Source organism: Columba livia, chromosome 14 (genome assembly GCF_036013475.1).
Source record: "Columba livia isolate bColLiv1 breed racing homer chromosome 14, bColLiv1.pat.W.v2, whole genome shotgun sequence".
Lineage (NCBI taxonomy): Eukaryota > Metazoa > Chordata > Aves > Columbiformes > Columbidae > Columba > Columba livia.
In genome coordinates, this window is record NC_088615.1 from 2,821,218 (window position 1) to 2,836,325 (window position 15,108).

At 50.4% G+C, this 15,108-nt stretch overlaps 1 protein-coding gene across 2 annotated transcripts; it reads right to left on the reverse strand.

Moving 5' to 3' along the window:
• Positions 1-10,000: 10,000 nt before the first annotated feature.
• Positions 10,001-13,535, reverse strand: NKX2-5 (NK2 homeobox 5). Of its 2 annotated transcripts, none has more exons than XM_005509439.4 (2): positions 12,268-13,535; positions 10,001-11,512 (listed from the first exon to the last, which is right to left on the reverse strand). In XM_005509439.4, the coding sequence occupies exons 1-2, from the start codon at positions 12,557-12,559 to the stop codon at positions 10,905-10,907; spliced, it is 900 nt and encodes a 299-aa protein (XP_005509496.1). In that variant the 5' UTR covers positions 12,560-13,535; the 3' UTR covers positions 10,001-10,904. The 2 variants fall into 2 exon arrangements, with proteins under 2 accessions (XP_005509496.1, XP_064885377.1); XM_065029305.1 differs by having other exon boundaries at positions 10,004-11,515; positions 12,268-13,531.
• Between the last annotated feature and the right edge of the window lie 1,573 nt (positions 13,536-15,108).

The window sequence follows — 15,108 nt, forward strand, 5'->3', positions numbered from 1 at the left end:
TATAGTTTCATGATTTTATAGAGGAACTGGGAACTGACTCGTGTTATTTTTCAGTTTGATACTCAACATTTTCTTTGAAACTGAGTTTAATCTCAATGAGATTTATGAATTCCTATGAGATCTATTATATTTCTAATTTTCATTGGAATATACCACAAAGGAAAAGGTGTTGTCTTGGTTTATTCCATTAAGGGTTGTTCTTCTGACCGAACGAAGTCAGGTGAAAAATGGGTTTTGATTGTTAACTTGTTTTTATTAAATTTACTTCAGCCAGGTCAGATAAATATTTTCCATCATTAATGCTGGAATGATTCTAAAAATAAAACTAGCAAGGCGTGTATTTTAAGTTTTGAGCTTTGACACATTACTAAGTTAACATTCTGCATTTTGTTGAACTCAACTCTATAGTCAACCGTAAAACAGCTGAACTGTGGAGCAGCTTCTGCACGTTTATATTTAAATACCCAGCAGCTAACGGTAACGTGTGTGACTGCACCAGCACCATATCGCTGCTTTTTAAAATTAGACCTCGCTCCGGCTGCCGCGGGGAGAGGAGACGCGATAAAGGGATTGAGCATCACGCTCTGCAATAACTGCCGGGCTTAAACGCTCGAGTTACAGAAACCCAGAGCTGCTGGGAATGTCCCTGTTGTCCCTGCATGAGGGTCCCAGTGTGCCCTGGTCATTGTTAAATGCTTTGGAGAAATTCAGCATCAGCTGCGGAGCTGGAAACCAGGCTAAGGAGATGCTTTTTCTGTGGCTGCTGTGGCTGTATCTAATGTAATTTGTTTTCTATCTCCAAAATGAAGCAACTGGACTAGATGATGGTTGTAGGTCCCTTCCAGCTGAACTGTTCTACAATAGTGAGGTTCACAAGGTGTTTTTTGAGTTGGGTGTAGTTTACAACTGTCAGGGAAGTGCATGGAAAGTGCTGATAAAAAAGGGCAAAGTATTTGTACTAAAGGCTGTGTATCATCTGGTGCGAGCCAAAAGCGCCACAATTTAACTTGAAACAAATGTCCTTATTTTGCCCTGTCAAGGGCCTGAATTGCTTGATGTTTTCACCTTTTTATAGGTTTGGCCACCCTGGCTTACGGCAAAATAACATTGTGGCATCACCTGTTGCTCTAACGGTGTCTGTTAACACTTGCTGGGCGGTTGCTTTACCTTATCTGGTTACTTCTGCAACATCTGCAAGCAAGTTATGTGGCATTTTCATCCCCCCTGAGGATTTATGGTGACCTCTTGGGGACCTTCATCATTGGATCAATGTGCTTCTGACACCTGTAGATCAGCATAAACTTGACCCTTGGTCTTGACAAATCTATCACCACGATCCCCTTTTTTTAAAGCATCCCCCATCATGGGGAGTGAAGAGGGTTTGGGCTGGATGGAAACAGCGATGGTGGCTGCGTAGAGCCCCATCCATCTCAAGGTCAAAAGTCAAGCTGATAAAGGTACCCGGGCAGAGCACTAGGGGAGCAGCTGGGGAAAGGTCCCTCCAGTTTTTTGGGGAACATCTGGGTCCCCGAGGGTGACACTGGTGTCTGGGGGACAAGCTCTGTAAAACGCCGTGTTAGGTGACAGCACCGTTCCCTCCGCAGGGACTTCTGATAAGGCGGGATGCACTGCTTTAAAAAGCTGCTGGTTGTGCTCATCCTATCTTTAGCTCAGGTCATCAGAACCTGTTTTCTCTTTTGGAAAGTCAGTTCCTCTCTGTGCAACGGCTTCCCTGCACTCACCCGCTGTCCATTTCTCCATAGAGCGCTACAAAGCAGGGATTTGTCTGTGTTTTTGTGTCCACCTGGGTCCAGCAGGTGATGGAGGACCCTGTTCTGCACCTGAGCTCTGTCTCCATAGCACAATGCATGAGGTTAAACGACCATCACAAGATTCTGCATCAAATGAATGGCAGGGTTAGGATTAAAATAGGGTTTTCCCAGGTCCAAGGTCTTGCCAACTCTGAGTTTACTGAATAAAGCAAAACAGTAAGCAGTGTAAGCAGCAGCACTAATACACGTAAGAGCACTCTTCATTATAGCTAATTACAGTAAGGCTGTATTTTCAGAGGGTGATTTTCATTTTTTTTCCCAAAAAAGTTTTCCACAAAATGTTAGAAACTCAATTCCCAAATCATCAGTTCTGGTTTTAAGCAAAATAAAAACATATAGAATGAAGTCCTGTGGCCTGCACTATCCAGAAGAAATGCAAAATCAGTTCAGAAAAACGTTTCCATTTTCCCTCAGAAGGCGGGTGGGATGCTGCTCTCCTGGTTGATACAGCAGGAATAGTCTCAAAGGAGACTTTTGATTGGAAAGTGTCTGTCTGATGCATTTTGAAGAGGATGATGTTCTTCAATGGCACACACCAAAATCTGCAAAACTTGCATGATGTTATTTCTCCTAAAAAAGAATGAACAAGGTGGTGTAAGTGGGAACTAATTGCTTGAATGGCCTCTACTGTCTTAGACACCTGTGCCTTGATCTGAACTTGACTCCTGTCACTTATGGTCTCCAAATGTGTCACATTGACTTCTGGATGAAAGGAGCAAGTAGAGCTAATGGGTCCCAGTGTCTTGATTTCAGCTGCGGTTGGGAGCAGGTGTGTGGAGGGAAGGAACCTGCTCAGAAAATGAAAGGAATGGCCGTGTGGGAGGTACAGGGAGGAGGAGAAAGTAGGAGACGTTTCCTTCTGTTCTGCAGTTAGTCTGTCTGTCTTCCAAGGTAAATCTTGGAGGGTCAACTTAGCTTTCCTGAAGAATCTTTAAACACATTACTTTTGAATTTGTAGCAAGGGTGCATTTTACTGTTGGGAGCAAATAAATGTCTGACTTTGGCAAAATACCCTCTCTGTTCTGTTTTGGTCATACGCTGAGATTTGAATGGATCTATCCCCAAAATACCTCTCTGTGTCAGACAAGTTGAGCATAGTGGTGTTGATGTTCACCAGAAGAACACCCTTTGTCACCAGAACTGAGATCGTGGGCTATCTGTGCTGTAAAGCTGGAGAAAAAGAGCCTTGGATTTAAGATTGAGTCTGTATTATATGCCACTAAGAAACATATTTTTACCAGCCTTTGCTGTGGGAGCTCCCTTGCTCTGTCTTACGTTCTTTAAGGCCAAAAAGGATGAGTAAGATGGTCTTGCCTGATATCTTCGATGGTACAGTCCAAAGTGTCTTCCTCCTTACATTCTCCTAGCCTTTCTCTGTTTGAGTATATAAAATAGCAGCATGGTACCTACTGTCCTGTACAGCTCTCCTTGCAGCAAACCTTGTGCAACTCTTGCCGTGACCAAGAAGTCCAGTGAGCCAAAAGTACTGGAGAAGAAAGTTCTGGTGCCACGTTAATTATGGCTATATGTATTTGTAAGTGTAAGTAGATACAGACAGACAGGGTAAAAATGTATAATAGGAGTCCAAAGCGCTGAGCTGTTATCTGTTCGGGAAAAATAAGGGAAACTTTGGGTGTGTACCAGGAAAACCATTTCCCTGCTTATTTTTATGGGATTTAAAATAAGATTGGAATCTTAAATCGATTCTTTCATTCAGAAAACTTCACCAGGGCTCAGCCGTTGGTGCAGGAGCTTTGATGTGAAACTTTGGGGTTTCCCCTCTAACGCTCCCTGATCTAAGTAACTTGAGTTAAATCCCTGTCTCTGGATGTGCCGTTTCATCAATGAAGAAGTGTAGTTAGTTGTTATTTTCGATAGGACATAAACCATGTATTTGGGGGCTGTGTCTGAGCGTGCCCCATTGATCCCCAGCGCAGGGTGCGGTGCTGCCACCTCACAGGTTGGTTTTACTGGGTGCAATCTGGACACCCTGCCCAAAGCCATCTGTCATCTCCTGGTGTGACCTCGGGCCACCTGTCTGGCCCACGCAAGGCCAGCAATTAAAACCTAAGTTAATGAAGACAGCGAGACATGAAAGGGCTTTTCACGAGCTGATCAAAGGGGCAGAGCACGGTGTTTTCACAACCCGAATGTTGAAACCAACAGGACTGGAAATGTGGTTAGAAAAGAAAGAAAAGCAAAGAGGACGTTTGGAAATTAACCTACAACTGTCCCTGTCGTTCCATTGTGCTGCACTAGGGCTGCTTCTCTCAGCTGTTCTTACTCTTCCCCCCCACCCCCCAAAAAAAAAAAATCATCAAGTTTTTAGTTTCATTTTGTTACGTGGGAAATAATATTTGCTTGTATAAAAACGAAATGCCACAGGTAGCGTTAGCACCAAGGACTGAACAGGGAAATTTGCTTTCCAATTCTAATACCTCATTGTTTAAGAAATCACGTAAGTTTAAATTTTCAAGGTGAAATACTATGGGCTCTAAATTGGTGTCTAACCAGCCAAATGTAGTCCCCTCAGGCCTGGCTCCCAGAGGTGCCGATGACCTGCAGCTCTCACTGATGTTTTCCTTTTTCATCTAAAAGCAGAAATCAGCCCGCGGTCCCAGCCGGGCACGCTGGATGCCTGCGAGTGTTGGATCAGAGATATGGCAGAACGCCTCTTTTTATAGCAGCAATTCCACTTTCCTGTCTTCAGAACTGAGGTTAAGTAAAGCAGTTTTCTTGGCCTTGCTTGAAAAGGGCTGTCTAGAAACACGGCAGTGAGAAACCTGCATTCTGAGCAGGGCTGCATGCATGGCATCTGGATGTTTAGTGCCTATAGGATGGGGACTCTTGCAATACCTGTGGATGTACAAGGTATGGATTGCTTTCTGGGCATGTAATTAGAAAGGAAAACTCAGATATACCACATAACCCAGAACAAATACAAAAGCTTCTCTAACCCTCATAAGCAGAAATAAATAGCATAAGGATACCAGAGCCTCGGCATGGGAGGATGCCAGAAATGTGGCCGGGTGTCAGCGTGTCCATCTGCTTCCCCTCTGAGCCCTCGTCCGCTGCCCATGTTGGAATGAGAATCTTCAGTGGGATTAACCATGTCCGTAAAGTGAAGTGTGTGGAAGTGCAGGGTGGATCCGGACCCGTCTCTGTGGGTGCCCAGCGGGGAGGGAAACACAGCTGACCCTGCACGGTGCATAAAGCAACACACGAAACCTCAACTCAGCCAAGATTTATCTCTTCCTTCCCTGAAATAGCATAAATCACCTCCTTGATATCATTAGAAGTGACTTGCAAAAACTAGGCAGTAGAACTTCATTCTAATTTTTTGGTACTTAAAAATATATACTTCTTTGACTTAAATGGTTTTGGGTTTTCTTTGTGACATGTTCTTTGACAGCTCCTCCCGCTGACAGCTCTGTGCATGTCTGCCGGCTGCATCTCCACTGGCTGCGGCGACCGCTCTGGAAGCAGCTTTTATTTCTCACAGATAATGAGAATAAAAAGAATCCTGGCCGGGAAGATGGGATTTGGGGGCAATTTCTAGGAGCTGGTACTGTCACTTATTCAAAACTTATGCTGGAGGACAATTCAGTCTATTTAAGAAGTGTCTGCTGTGCTAAAATTAACTCTGGTGTATTCTTGTGGCAACAGGCTGCACCAAATCCTATTCCAAATACACAGAACTCCTAGAAAAATGCTTCTGAGAGTAGGTGTCTTTAACTATGGGAGTTCATAATTTGTTCAACCACCAGCTTTGTTGGTTCTAGGACTAAAACTCTAAAATGCCTTTCTAAATTATGTTTATGTTTCTTACTAAGTAGTAGTTAGGGCAGTTCACAGAATTTGAAATACTTGACAAACTTGCCTTTCTTTTCCTATTTGAGCCTGTTAACTCTTGACCTTGCCCACTGTACAGCAGGGTCATTCATACTTATTCCTCCTTCAGTTTACCCCTTTCCACAAATAGTAATTTAGCTCCAGGATGTCTCCCCAAGACCAATTAATTTACCCGAAGAAATAAGATCCTTTTGGCCGCTAAGATATTCTACCCTTTTGCAAGCTTTTTCTTTAGGTAACTTATTTTCCAGCACATCAAACTAAGCAAATATTGAGTGATTTGTGCAAATGGTATTGGTGAACCCCTGCACTTGCACAGCCCCTGCTCACACTTGTATGGGACTGAGGGTCTGTCTGTGCTGACTGACCCCATTGCAAACACGATGCGCTTCTCTAACAGAGCTGGGAAAAGGGCCCAGTAGCTGTTTCAAGCAACAGTCTGGGGCAAGTCCATGCAGTACCATGATGGAAATGGTAGAGATGCTTTAAAACTGGTTGATTAGCTAAGGCACAGCAGCACAAGCTTCACTGTGGCTGGAGGCAGCAGAAATAATCTGGTTCAGCTGGTGCTTTCGCTCTGCGTTTGCTGAGGACTGCAGTGGGAAGTGAGGAGGCTTTGAGATCCTTAACGATCCCTTGTTGGTACCTAGAAGGAACAAAATCTGTGCGGATCGGTGCATCACCCATGAGGTGCAGAAAGGGTGAGGTGTCTGTTGAGGCTGGATTGGAGTCGGTACTAAAATAATAAACTGTTTTGAGGAAAATCTGCTGGAAAAAAACCCACTGGAATCCCCTTCAGTGTCAAAGCGAACTGGAGAGAGGTTGGGAAAGGGCTGTTCCGAGGATGATCTTGTCGCTAAATGGGGTTTTCGTACTGACTGATGCTCTGGCGTGGCAGGGTTTAAAATGACCGCAGGAGACAGGTAGTGAATTTCGAGTAACTTATTCCATGTCACGTTGCTAAACGTTTATTGATTAACCCTCAGAGATGTACCGCCGGTGCTTGATCTTCTGTTAAGAGAAATCTCCACTTCCCTGTCTTTCTGCATTAGAATGTAGCATCGAGTCCATTAACTAAACACCCAAGAATTAAAAATCAGACTCCAGCCTGAAAGCCTATCCGTTTTTTTTTTTTTTTTGCTTTGGAGACAACTGCACAGTGGCACCTTAAAGGTGTTGATTCTTCTTAATAATCCCCATTAACACGAAATCACTTACTGCTGATAGTGATCTAAACTGTTGTCAGTGAGATGAATTAGGAGCAGGGACTAGGGAGAGGGGGCTGTTGATCTGTTGTTTTCCTGCTGGGCTTCTCAGGAACATTGAAACATTTGGCCAATTCCTGCCAGGACCGTATCTCCTTGGTTTCTGATAGTTTTATATGTGAAAACTCCTTGAAGTTAAGGAATAAAATTCTGGCCACAGATGCACTTCAGGAACTGCAGGGGAGTTACTTGGGAAAAACAATTACTTCAGTTCCTAGAAAACCACTGAAGGTGAGGGATTTGGTATCAGTCCCTTGCAGCTGACAACTTGTTCCTGTACAAATGTGAGTTCCAAATAGTTTGTATAAACCTACCAGATGCAGTTTGTCTCAAGAAGGCAAGTGCTGAGCTGCACTTGCCCTGTTGTTACCTTCAGGTAGAGCTGGGGTGCTGGATCCTTCTAAAAAATGGTCAAAAATGGGGAGATGAGTGCCAGTGTCAGGCTGTGTGATTAAAAAAATAAACAACAAAACAAAACCACGAAAAGTCCCAACAGACCCCAAACAAAACCCAACCTGAAGAAAGAACAGTGAGATCAAATCAAAACACAAATCGTATTTAAACCTCTCTCCTACACCCCTTAGCCTGCGCCAAACATGGACAGGATCTCTGATTTTGGGTTCCCTGGGGAAATGCCAGTATCCTGCAGTTTCCTCTACAATCAGGTTTTCTAAGCACAAGCTTTTCACATTGCTCTGTAGATACAAAACACTTCAGGCTCAGGCAGAAAAACATCAAGTTGGATGCATTCAGTTTTTCAAAGCCTGAGAGCGGACAGGACTCGGGAAAGCCCATCGCTGTAATGCGGTGTGTGCCGGCAGCCTCCGTGCCTTCGGGAGTCCTGGGGAGACCTTTTACCATCCCCTGACCCTGTTGGCTGCGCTGGCTGCAGAGGCTGTTCCAGCTGCGGAGCTGCAGGTGAGGCAGACCTGGAACAGCAGGACTGCTACCAATGGGGTGTCTGTGCATGTGAAAACAGAGAGCCCCCCTTGGGCAAAATCGGTGTGCTGGGGGTTAATTACTACTGCATGTCTCTCTTGCACTTCCCCATAATCCATCTAACGAAAGGTCTTTACCCTGTGCCTCGCTGGGCTGCTGGTGCTGCTGCCAGAGCTGGGCGGCCACGCTGTGCTTGGCCTCAGCCAGCTGCGGTTGTGTCCTCTGCCTAAATCGCTTTCTGAACCGGCTCCAAGGCTCCAGCTGCTGTTCCAAGCCCCTGTCTTATACTGCCATGCATCTGCTCGTGATGCAATTCCCACAGGAGCGGGGAAATGCAGGGAGGAGGGGAGTGTGCAAGCAGCAGTGTGGGCAGGGGCTGTAGTACATCCATCCCTTTTGAGAATTAGGCACAGTGCAGTCCTGGAAATTGGACCCAAAGCCAGTGCCTGGAACAGCCTCTACAGAACAACAGCAGGCCAAATCCCACCAGACAGTCAGATTCCTTGATAGCTGCAGCTCTGAGATATTATGGGAGGAAAATAAACAGATTTGAAAAAATTACGGGATCTGAGGAAGGAAAAGGATGTTCAACATATGTGGAAGTGAGCGAAGTGCTGTGTTGATGTGTCAAGGTACTTTCTCCCATGGCTTTTGTTGGAATCTCAGTGCAGTCCATCTTGGTAGACCACTTAATAAAGGGCCCTACTCAGGGGGATCTTTCAAAAGTAGCTGTTCATGTTTTAGCTAAATCTTACATCCTTGGCCCTCTTAGACCACAGTATTTTCTGGCTAACTTGATGCCCCTCTACCACCTGTTGGAGACTGTGAGTCTTTCCAATCCAAAGCCTGTAAGGGAAGAGGATTCTAGCATTGAAGAGGTTTCAATGAAGAGAAGTAGCCTCTGCTTCTTTCTGGGCTGCACAGCTGTGGGGCTGGTCCCAGCTCCTGTGCACTTATGGGCAGGCAGTCCTGTGTCCCTGCTTCAGGATGGCAGGCTCTGGTCCCCTTTGTTGTAACAGACCCAGGGTCCCTCTGCCTCTCAGGGGTGTTCCCATGGCAGACTCTCCCGGTGGGGCTGGCAGAAGGCCACTCTTTGCCCAGCCCTGAGTCCCAGGCCACTGTCTGCTCTCCACACTGAATTAGGGGCTTTCTGAGCAGCACCCAGGGCTCCTCTTCCATTTGCAGAGATAGGAAGGAGGTTGGAGCTCCTTATCTGTGCAATTCTACCTCGGGGGGGCGGGGGCTGTGTGGTTGGTCCCCTTGGGAAGGAGGAATAGAGACTGCAGGCAGCTTCCATTCACCGGCAGCCTTTCATCCCATGTCCCAGGGCCACAGCCACCCTGTCTCCATCCCTGTTTACTGATGGGGCCGATATGGCCAACGCAGGAGAGGTTGCAGGTTCCCCTAATCGCCTTATCACCGGGCCGGACAATCTCAGACACTCAGAGGATGTTTTGACTGCGCTAAATTACAATGTTTGTTGTTTCTCACTCCCAATAATTGACATTTGATAGCGACTACTGTAAAAGCGGCCGAGGGGCTGCGAATGAGGCAGAGGGGAGGCAGAAGCCGGGCGGTGGGGACCCCCTTTCGCTACCCCTGGGCAGTTTGGGGACACGCGGGGGATCCTTTGTTCCTCTTCCCCCATAGGGACAGGGTGCAGAGGGGCTGCGGACACCTCCTGCGGCCGCGCTGGGGACAGTTCTCCTCCGCCAGAGCCCGAGCCCCTTGGTTTATGAGTTGGGGTGTTTGTACCCCCCTTGCATTGCTTCTTTGTGCAGGGAATAAAGCAGCCGCTTGCTCCCCACTCCCGGGGATTAGGACAGACGCGGTCACCGCCGGAGGGGAACGAGGTCGCTCCCGACCCCAGGACTGGGAGGATGGGACGCGGCCGGTGCACAGCGGTCCCGCCCGGGCTGTGGGCTCAAAATGTGGCTTTTAAATTTTTTTTTGAAAGGTGTTAAAACACAAGTAGCTTTGGCTCGCGTCAAAACAGGAATTTCTGAAGTTACACAAAGCGGGGAGAAGTGAGGGGGGGACCGGCAGGGAAAGGCTCCCGGAGCAGAGGACGCGGCACATGAGGCCGGGGAGAGCCCCGGGGTGGGTGGCTCTGCTCCCCACCGCCCGCCGGGGCTGTTGGAGGGCCCGGACCGCACAAGGAAGGTCAGGGACGCGCAAAGTTAAGCCACTCTCTTTAATGACAACTCGCTGATCTCCATCAGCTTGTACAGCAAAGGGAAACACGTACGAACGGACGGCGGGGGCGAGGGGCGGACAGTGCATTTCAATCCTAACTCACGTTTTAGTGCATAACCCTATGGGGATCTGGCAGGTCGGAGTGTCTGTAATCCTCGGCCGGGTTGGGGGAGTTTGTCCTCGTCCGTGCGCTGGAGAGAGCCGCCGGCCCCGGTCCGGCCCCGGTCCGGCCCCGGGCACCTGCGGGCGCAACCGAGACCGGCGTTAGCAGCTCTGCAAGAGGAGACCTGGGGGCTGGCGAGATGCTGAACCGGCCGGACAGCGGGGACCGTACGGGAAGTGCAAAAATTAAACGTGGATCTCAATAATAATTAGTATAGAGTAAAAATCAAAGGGGGAGGGGGGAATTTGTAGGGCTTGGCTCGCTGTTGTTTGGAACAAGGCAAGCAAACTGACCGTCTGCTTTGTAGGAAATAAGGAGGGAATTATTGGGGCGAAGACCCCGGTGGAAGGGAGAGCGAGAAGGGCCGGGGCCAGGCGCACCAGTCGGGCGGTGCAGGCAGCACCGAGCCCTCCTGCCCGCCTGGCCCCGCACGGAGCGCGGCCACCGCACGAAACGCTGAAAACCTCCCCGCTGGAAATGGCCGCCGTAGTAATGAACTCCACCGGGGTGCTACACAGAACTGTCCGCATCCCCCGCAGCCTGGCAATGTCCCGAGACCGGCTCGCAGGCGCGGCCGAAGCCCTTCCATCCCCGGCGGTGCGGTCCCGTCGGCGGCCGTGGCCCACGGAGCGGGGCAGGCTGGGTGCGGGGGGGGCTCTACCAGGCTCGGATTCCGTGCAACGTGGAGATCCCCGCGTTCCCCTGCGGGATGGACGTCTGCACTGAATTCAAGTCCCCGACGCTGAAGTTCATGAAGTTGTTGCCGGCCGCCGAAGGCTGCATGGTCTGCATGGACGGGTAGTTGCAGTTGTAGTTGGCGTTGCAGGCGGGGCTGTTGTAGTTAGTATACGCGGGGTAGGCGTTGTAGCTATAGGGGTTAATGCTGACATTGTACGGCGAACTGTATGGAGAAGACTCCCCCAGGCAGGGCTTTCCATCGCGAACCAGCACCGGCACCGCTATCCGCCGGGGGGGAGGGATGCCCACCATTTCGAGGGTCTGATCCTGTCTCTGCCTTTTGCATTTATACCTTCGATTCTGGAACCAAATTTTCACCTGGGTGGAGGTGAGCTTTAGGACGTTCGCTAGATGGTCTCTCTCAGGAGCCGAGAGATATTTCTGCTGCTTGAACCTTCTCTCAAGTTCGTAGACTTGGGCTTGAGAAAAGAGGACGCGAGGTTTTCTTCTCTTCCTCTGTCTGGGGCGCTCGGGATCTTCCAGATCTCTTTTCTCCTGTTCCAGGCTCTTGTGCAGGGAACACAGTTCTGCTGCAAAATAAATAGGCAAAGGAAAAAGGGGAAGGAAAGGAAAAAAGTGCCAAAAAATAAAGCGATGTTCAATAAACCGTGTGCCCTGTGAGTGAGCGGCGCTTCCCCGGTCTCTCTACACCCTAGTCCCGCAGGCCGCCACGGCGACCCTCTCCTGCATGGGACAGGCCCTGCCCCACTCTTCTACCTCTTTAGAAATTTTCCGTCGGTCTTTTTGTTTCCTTGTTTTATTTGAAAACAAGAATGCTCCGTGCACTGATCTGAGTCGCGACAGCCTGTGCCACTGCATGGATTTGTCGCACGTAGCCTTTCTACTGACTCCTACCCGGACCCCATGGGCGTACGTTCCAACCGAGAGACTTAAAATGTGTCTCCTAATTTCTCTCTGGACAAGCTCGAGGCCTCGCGTATCATCCTGCAGCTTTGCCCGTCTCGTTGAGCAGCCAGCGCGGCCGTAGCCCCGGCCCCGCTCGGGGGATGCTCGGGGGATCCGCCGAGGTCTCCTGGGCGGGGGTCGGTGGGACTCTGCCCGCAATGGGTCTGTCCCTCCCATGCACTGCGGGGCCACGATGGGTTAAAGATGCTCAGCGAGCCTTGAGGCCGGGCGCGGTGCTTCCTGCGCGGTCCCCGCTGCCCCTGGGCACCCAAAGCTGCCCAGGGCTGCGGGTCACCTTCCCCATGCCCTCCCTTTTTCTTAGCTCGGAGGCTACCGGCGAACCCCGACCAGCACCGCCGTTACTCGCTGACTTTACCTTTCTTGTCCGCCTTGGTGTCCTTGGCCGAGTCCATTTCCACGTAGCTTTTAACGTAGTAGGAGCCGGGGAAGGCGGCGGGTTTGGCCGAGTGCGGCTCGGGCAGCTCCTCCCGCAGGTCGGGCAGGGCCGGGGGGTCGGCGTTGAACGTCTCCTGCTTGAAGGTGGCCAGCATGCAGGAGGGGGAGGCCAGGGAGGAGAGCTCCATGGAGGCCAGGCCGCCCTGATGCTGTTCCAGGTTCAAAATATCCTTGACCGAGAAGGGTGTCGTTGTCACAGGACTAGGAAACATTGCAGAGGGGAGCAGGGCAGCGGCCGGAGCCCAGGGTCATGGAAAAGGAGGTGAGGAGCAGCCAAGCTGTCGCAGTGCTGGAGCGTGGGCTCACGGAGGGGGCACATAGCATTCCCGCGAGTAGCCTTGACTTGTGCACTGGAGGCAGGTAGGACCAGACCATAAGGGAAGGGAAGGAGGGACTAGGCAGTTTTTGGGTAACTTTAGCTTTCTATTGGCCAACATTGCAGTGATGGTATGAGAGATGCAAAGTTCCATGTCACCTAATATAGTAATACATCTCAAAAACATCCCCACTCATTTAAAGGGGCGGCACTGCATTTATCCAGCTTTTCCCCGCTGAGTTTGTTGATCCATTAAAAAAAAAGATCCAGAATGGCCTAATGTGTACAAAGCCACTATCTGATGCCATCTATCATACAGTCAGATTAAACAAACAGGCCGGGAGGAAACCGTCAACCAAATATGTGCTGATTTTATTTTTTTTCTTTATTTTTTTTTTTTTTTAACGAGGGAAAGGAGCTTTCGTTTTTACAATTCTGCAATATTCGATCGCAGGAACTAGAAAACGTGAGTTCGCTGTTGTGTGAAGCGCATTCCAGGGGAAATCCGCGTTTAAGGTTTATACAGATATTCTGAAGTAGCATAACGCCCGCAAAATCCAGCTGATAGAAGAGAGAGCCTAAACAGCCCTGCCTGGCTTTGGAAGGGGGGGAATGCTGGTTGGGTTATTCCCCACCGCTGTTTGTAAAGCTTTCAAACAAGCAAACACACAAGTAGCATTGTCTGCGAGAAGTGTGGGTTAAAGGCGCTGCAAAATATACAGGGTCCTGGTGACGGGAAACCTGCCCCTGGGTTGCGGCCGGGAGCGGGGACCAGCCCCGGCACTGACCAGGTCCCCGCAGGCCCCGGGATTCCCGGGTAGAAGTGGGAGCTCGGTAATTTAACGCGTTTGGGGTCGATGAAACAAACATTAACGGCAAAGTCGCAGGTTGAGGAGGGGCGTTACAGGGCTTTCTGGCTTCGGGGGGGAAGGAAATAATAGTAATAAAAAATATCCTCTAGCGACTTCTTCGGTACAGATGGGCTCGACCCCTCTGAGCCCCGGCGTGGCCGAAGGTGGCGGGAGATAAGGCCGGGGCCGGGGGCCGAGCGGAGAAGCCCCGCGGGGATGCGGTGAGTTGGGGGTTCCTTGGCTGGGGGGGTCGCAGGGTTAGTTTTGCAAATCCTTCCTCCTCCTGCAGACGAAGGAAATCCTCCAAGGCCGGTAAAAACGCGGGCACCTGCCCGCAGCTGCACTCTGGGCTGCTCCCTCCTGAACGTACGTGCTGCTGTCCTCTCTCGCACTCCTGCTCCCGAGATTTTGTGTCTCGATACCCTCGGACTCCGTTCCGGGGAATTTAGCTAAGGATACTTGGCGGACGGTGCTGTGCGTTTCGTTGCGGTCTCCGGGGACCGCTGCTGGTGCAGCAGCCGCCAGGGCGCTCACAGCCCCTCGCAGCCGTTTGCGGGTGTCCTGGGAGCGGTTTGTTCGCGAACCAGATCCGGATCTTGAGGTGAAAATTGGAGCGATTAGTGTGGACGGGGGGGCCTGAAATATTCCTGTTTAATGAGAGGAGGAGGGCAGCCATCTCCCTCTTGGCGGCTGCGTTTCCTGCGGACTTCCCTGGGAAAGCAGTGCCCGAGGCTGCTCGGAGCGCATTTTCCTCGGTGGCAGGAAAAGGGATGAGGTGCCCGGGAAGGTGGAGGCAACCGCGGAGCTCGGCTTGGGAGAGGGACCTTGTACCGGGACTTTGCCCGGTGTCTGCGGGATCCCTTGCCCTCTGCACTGCCCGGTGATCTTTCTAACCTTGTCGCCTCCTTTTTATTAGAAGCTAATCGGGGTAGGTTAGATAAATACTCACATAACGAACTGATCCCCATCTCCCCCAAAATCCAGACCCACCCCGGCAGATTCTCCTGCCTTGATGGCATCCACCTTCCTTGGGACGGAAGAAACGGGGTCCAGTGCCCACTGCCTCTATTCCGGGCCCAAAACGGCCTTCCCAGGTCAAGCCCGGAGCTCACAAGGCAGTGCCTACCCCAAAGGTTCCCTTCTGCTCGGTTAACACGGAGGAGAAAGCGGCCCCGACCCGGTGGGTGCCCCATCTCGGCCGCCCCGGGCCCGCAGCGCATCCCCGACGAGGCAGCCCCGCCGGCGGGCTCTGCACCCACCGGGAGGGGAGCGGCCGGCAGACACGGCTGTGAACCGAGGATTGACGGGTTTCCTCCAGCCCCCCAATCACACGGCGGCTCCCGATCGATGTGGGCCCGGCTGCAAAGGGTGGAAGTGATTAATTGAACGATAAGCTGGAGCTATCATTTGGAATGTCATTAATGCGTCGGGGAGACATTCATTGGAGACAGACAGCGTTATCTCCGCTTTATCTTCAACAATGCATCACTTTTAATACTGCAGTTTAGAAACAAATGGGGGCTTTAGCCTTAGCCCTTCTCTTCGTGTTTATATTTTTGGAAGAATCACAACTAGTGGGAGTCCCGGGCTCGGC

Excerpts from the sequence above, each read along its gene's own strand:
- NKX2-5 (XM_065029305.1), bottom strand. The coding sequence starts at position 12,559 with ATGTTTCCTAGTCCTGTGACAACGACACCCTTCTCGGTCAAGGATATT. Across the intron at positions 11,516-12,267 it reads CACCAAGGCGGACAAGAAAG|CAGAACTGTGTTCCCTGCAC; the intron begins GTAAAGTCAGCG and ends TTTATTTTGCAG.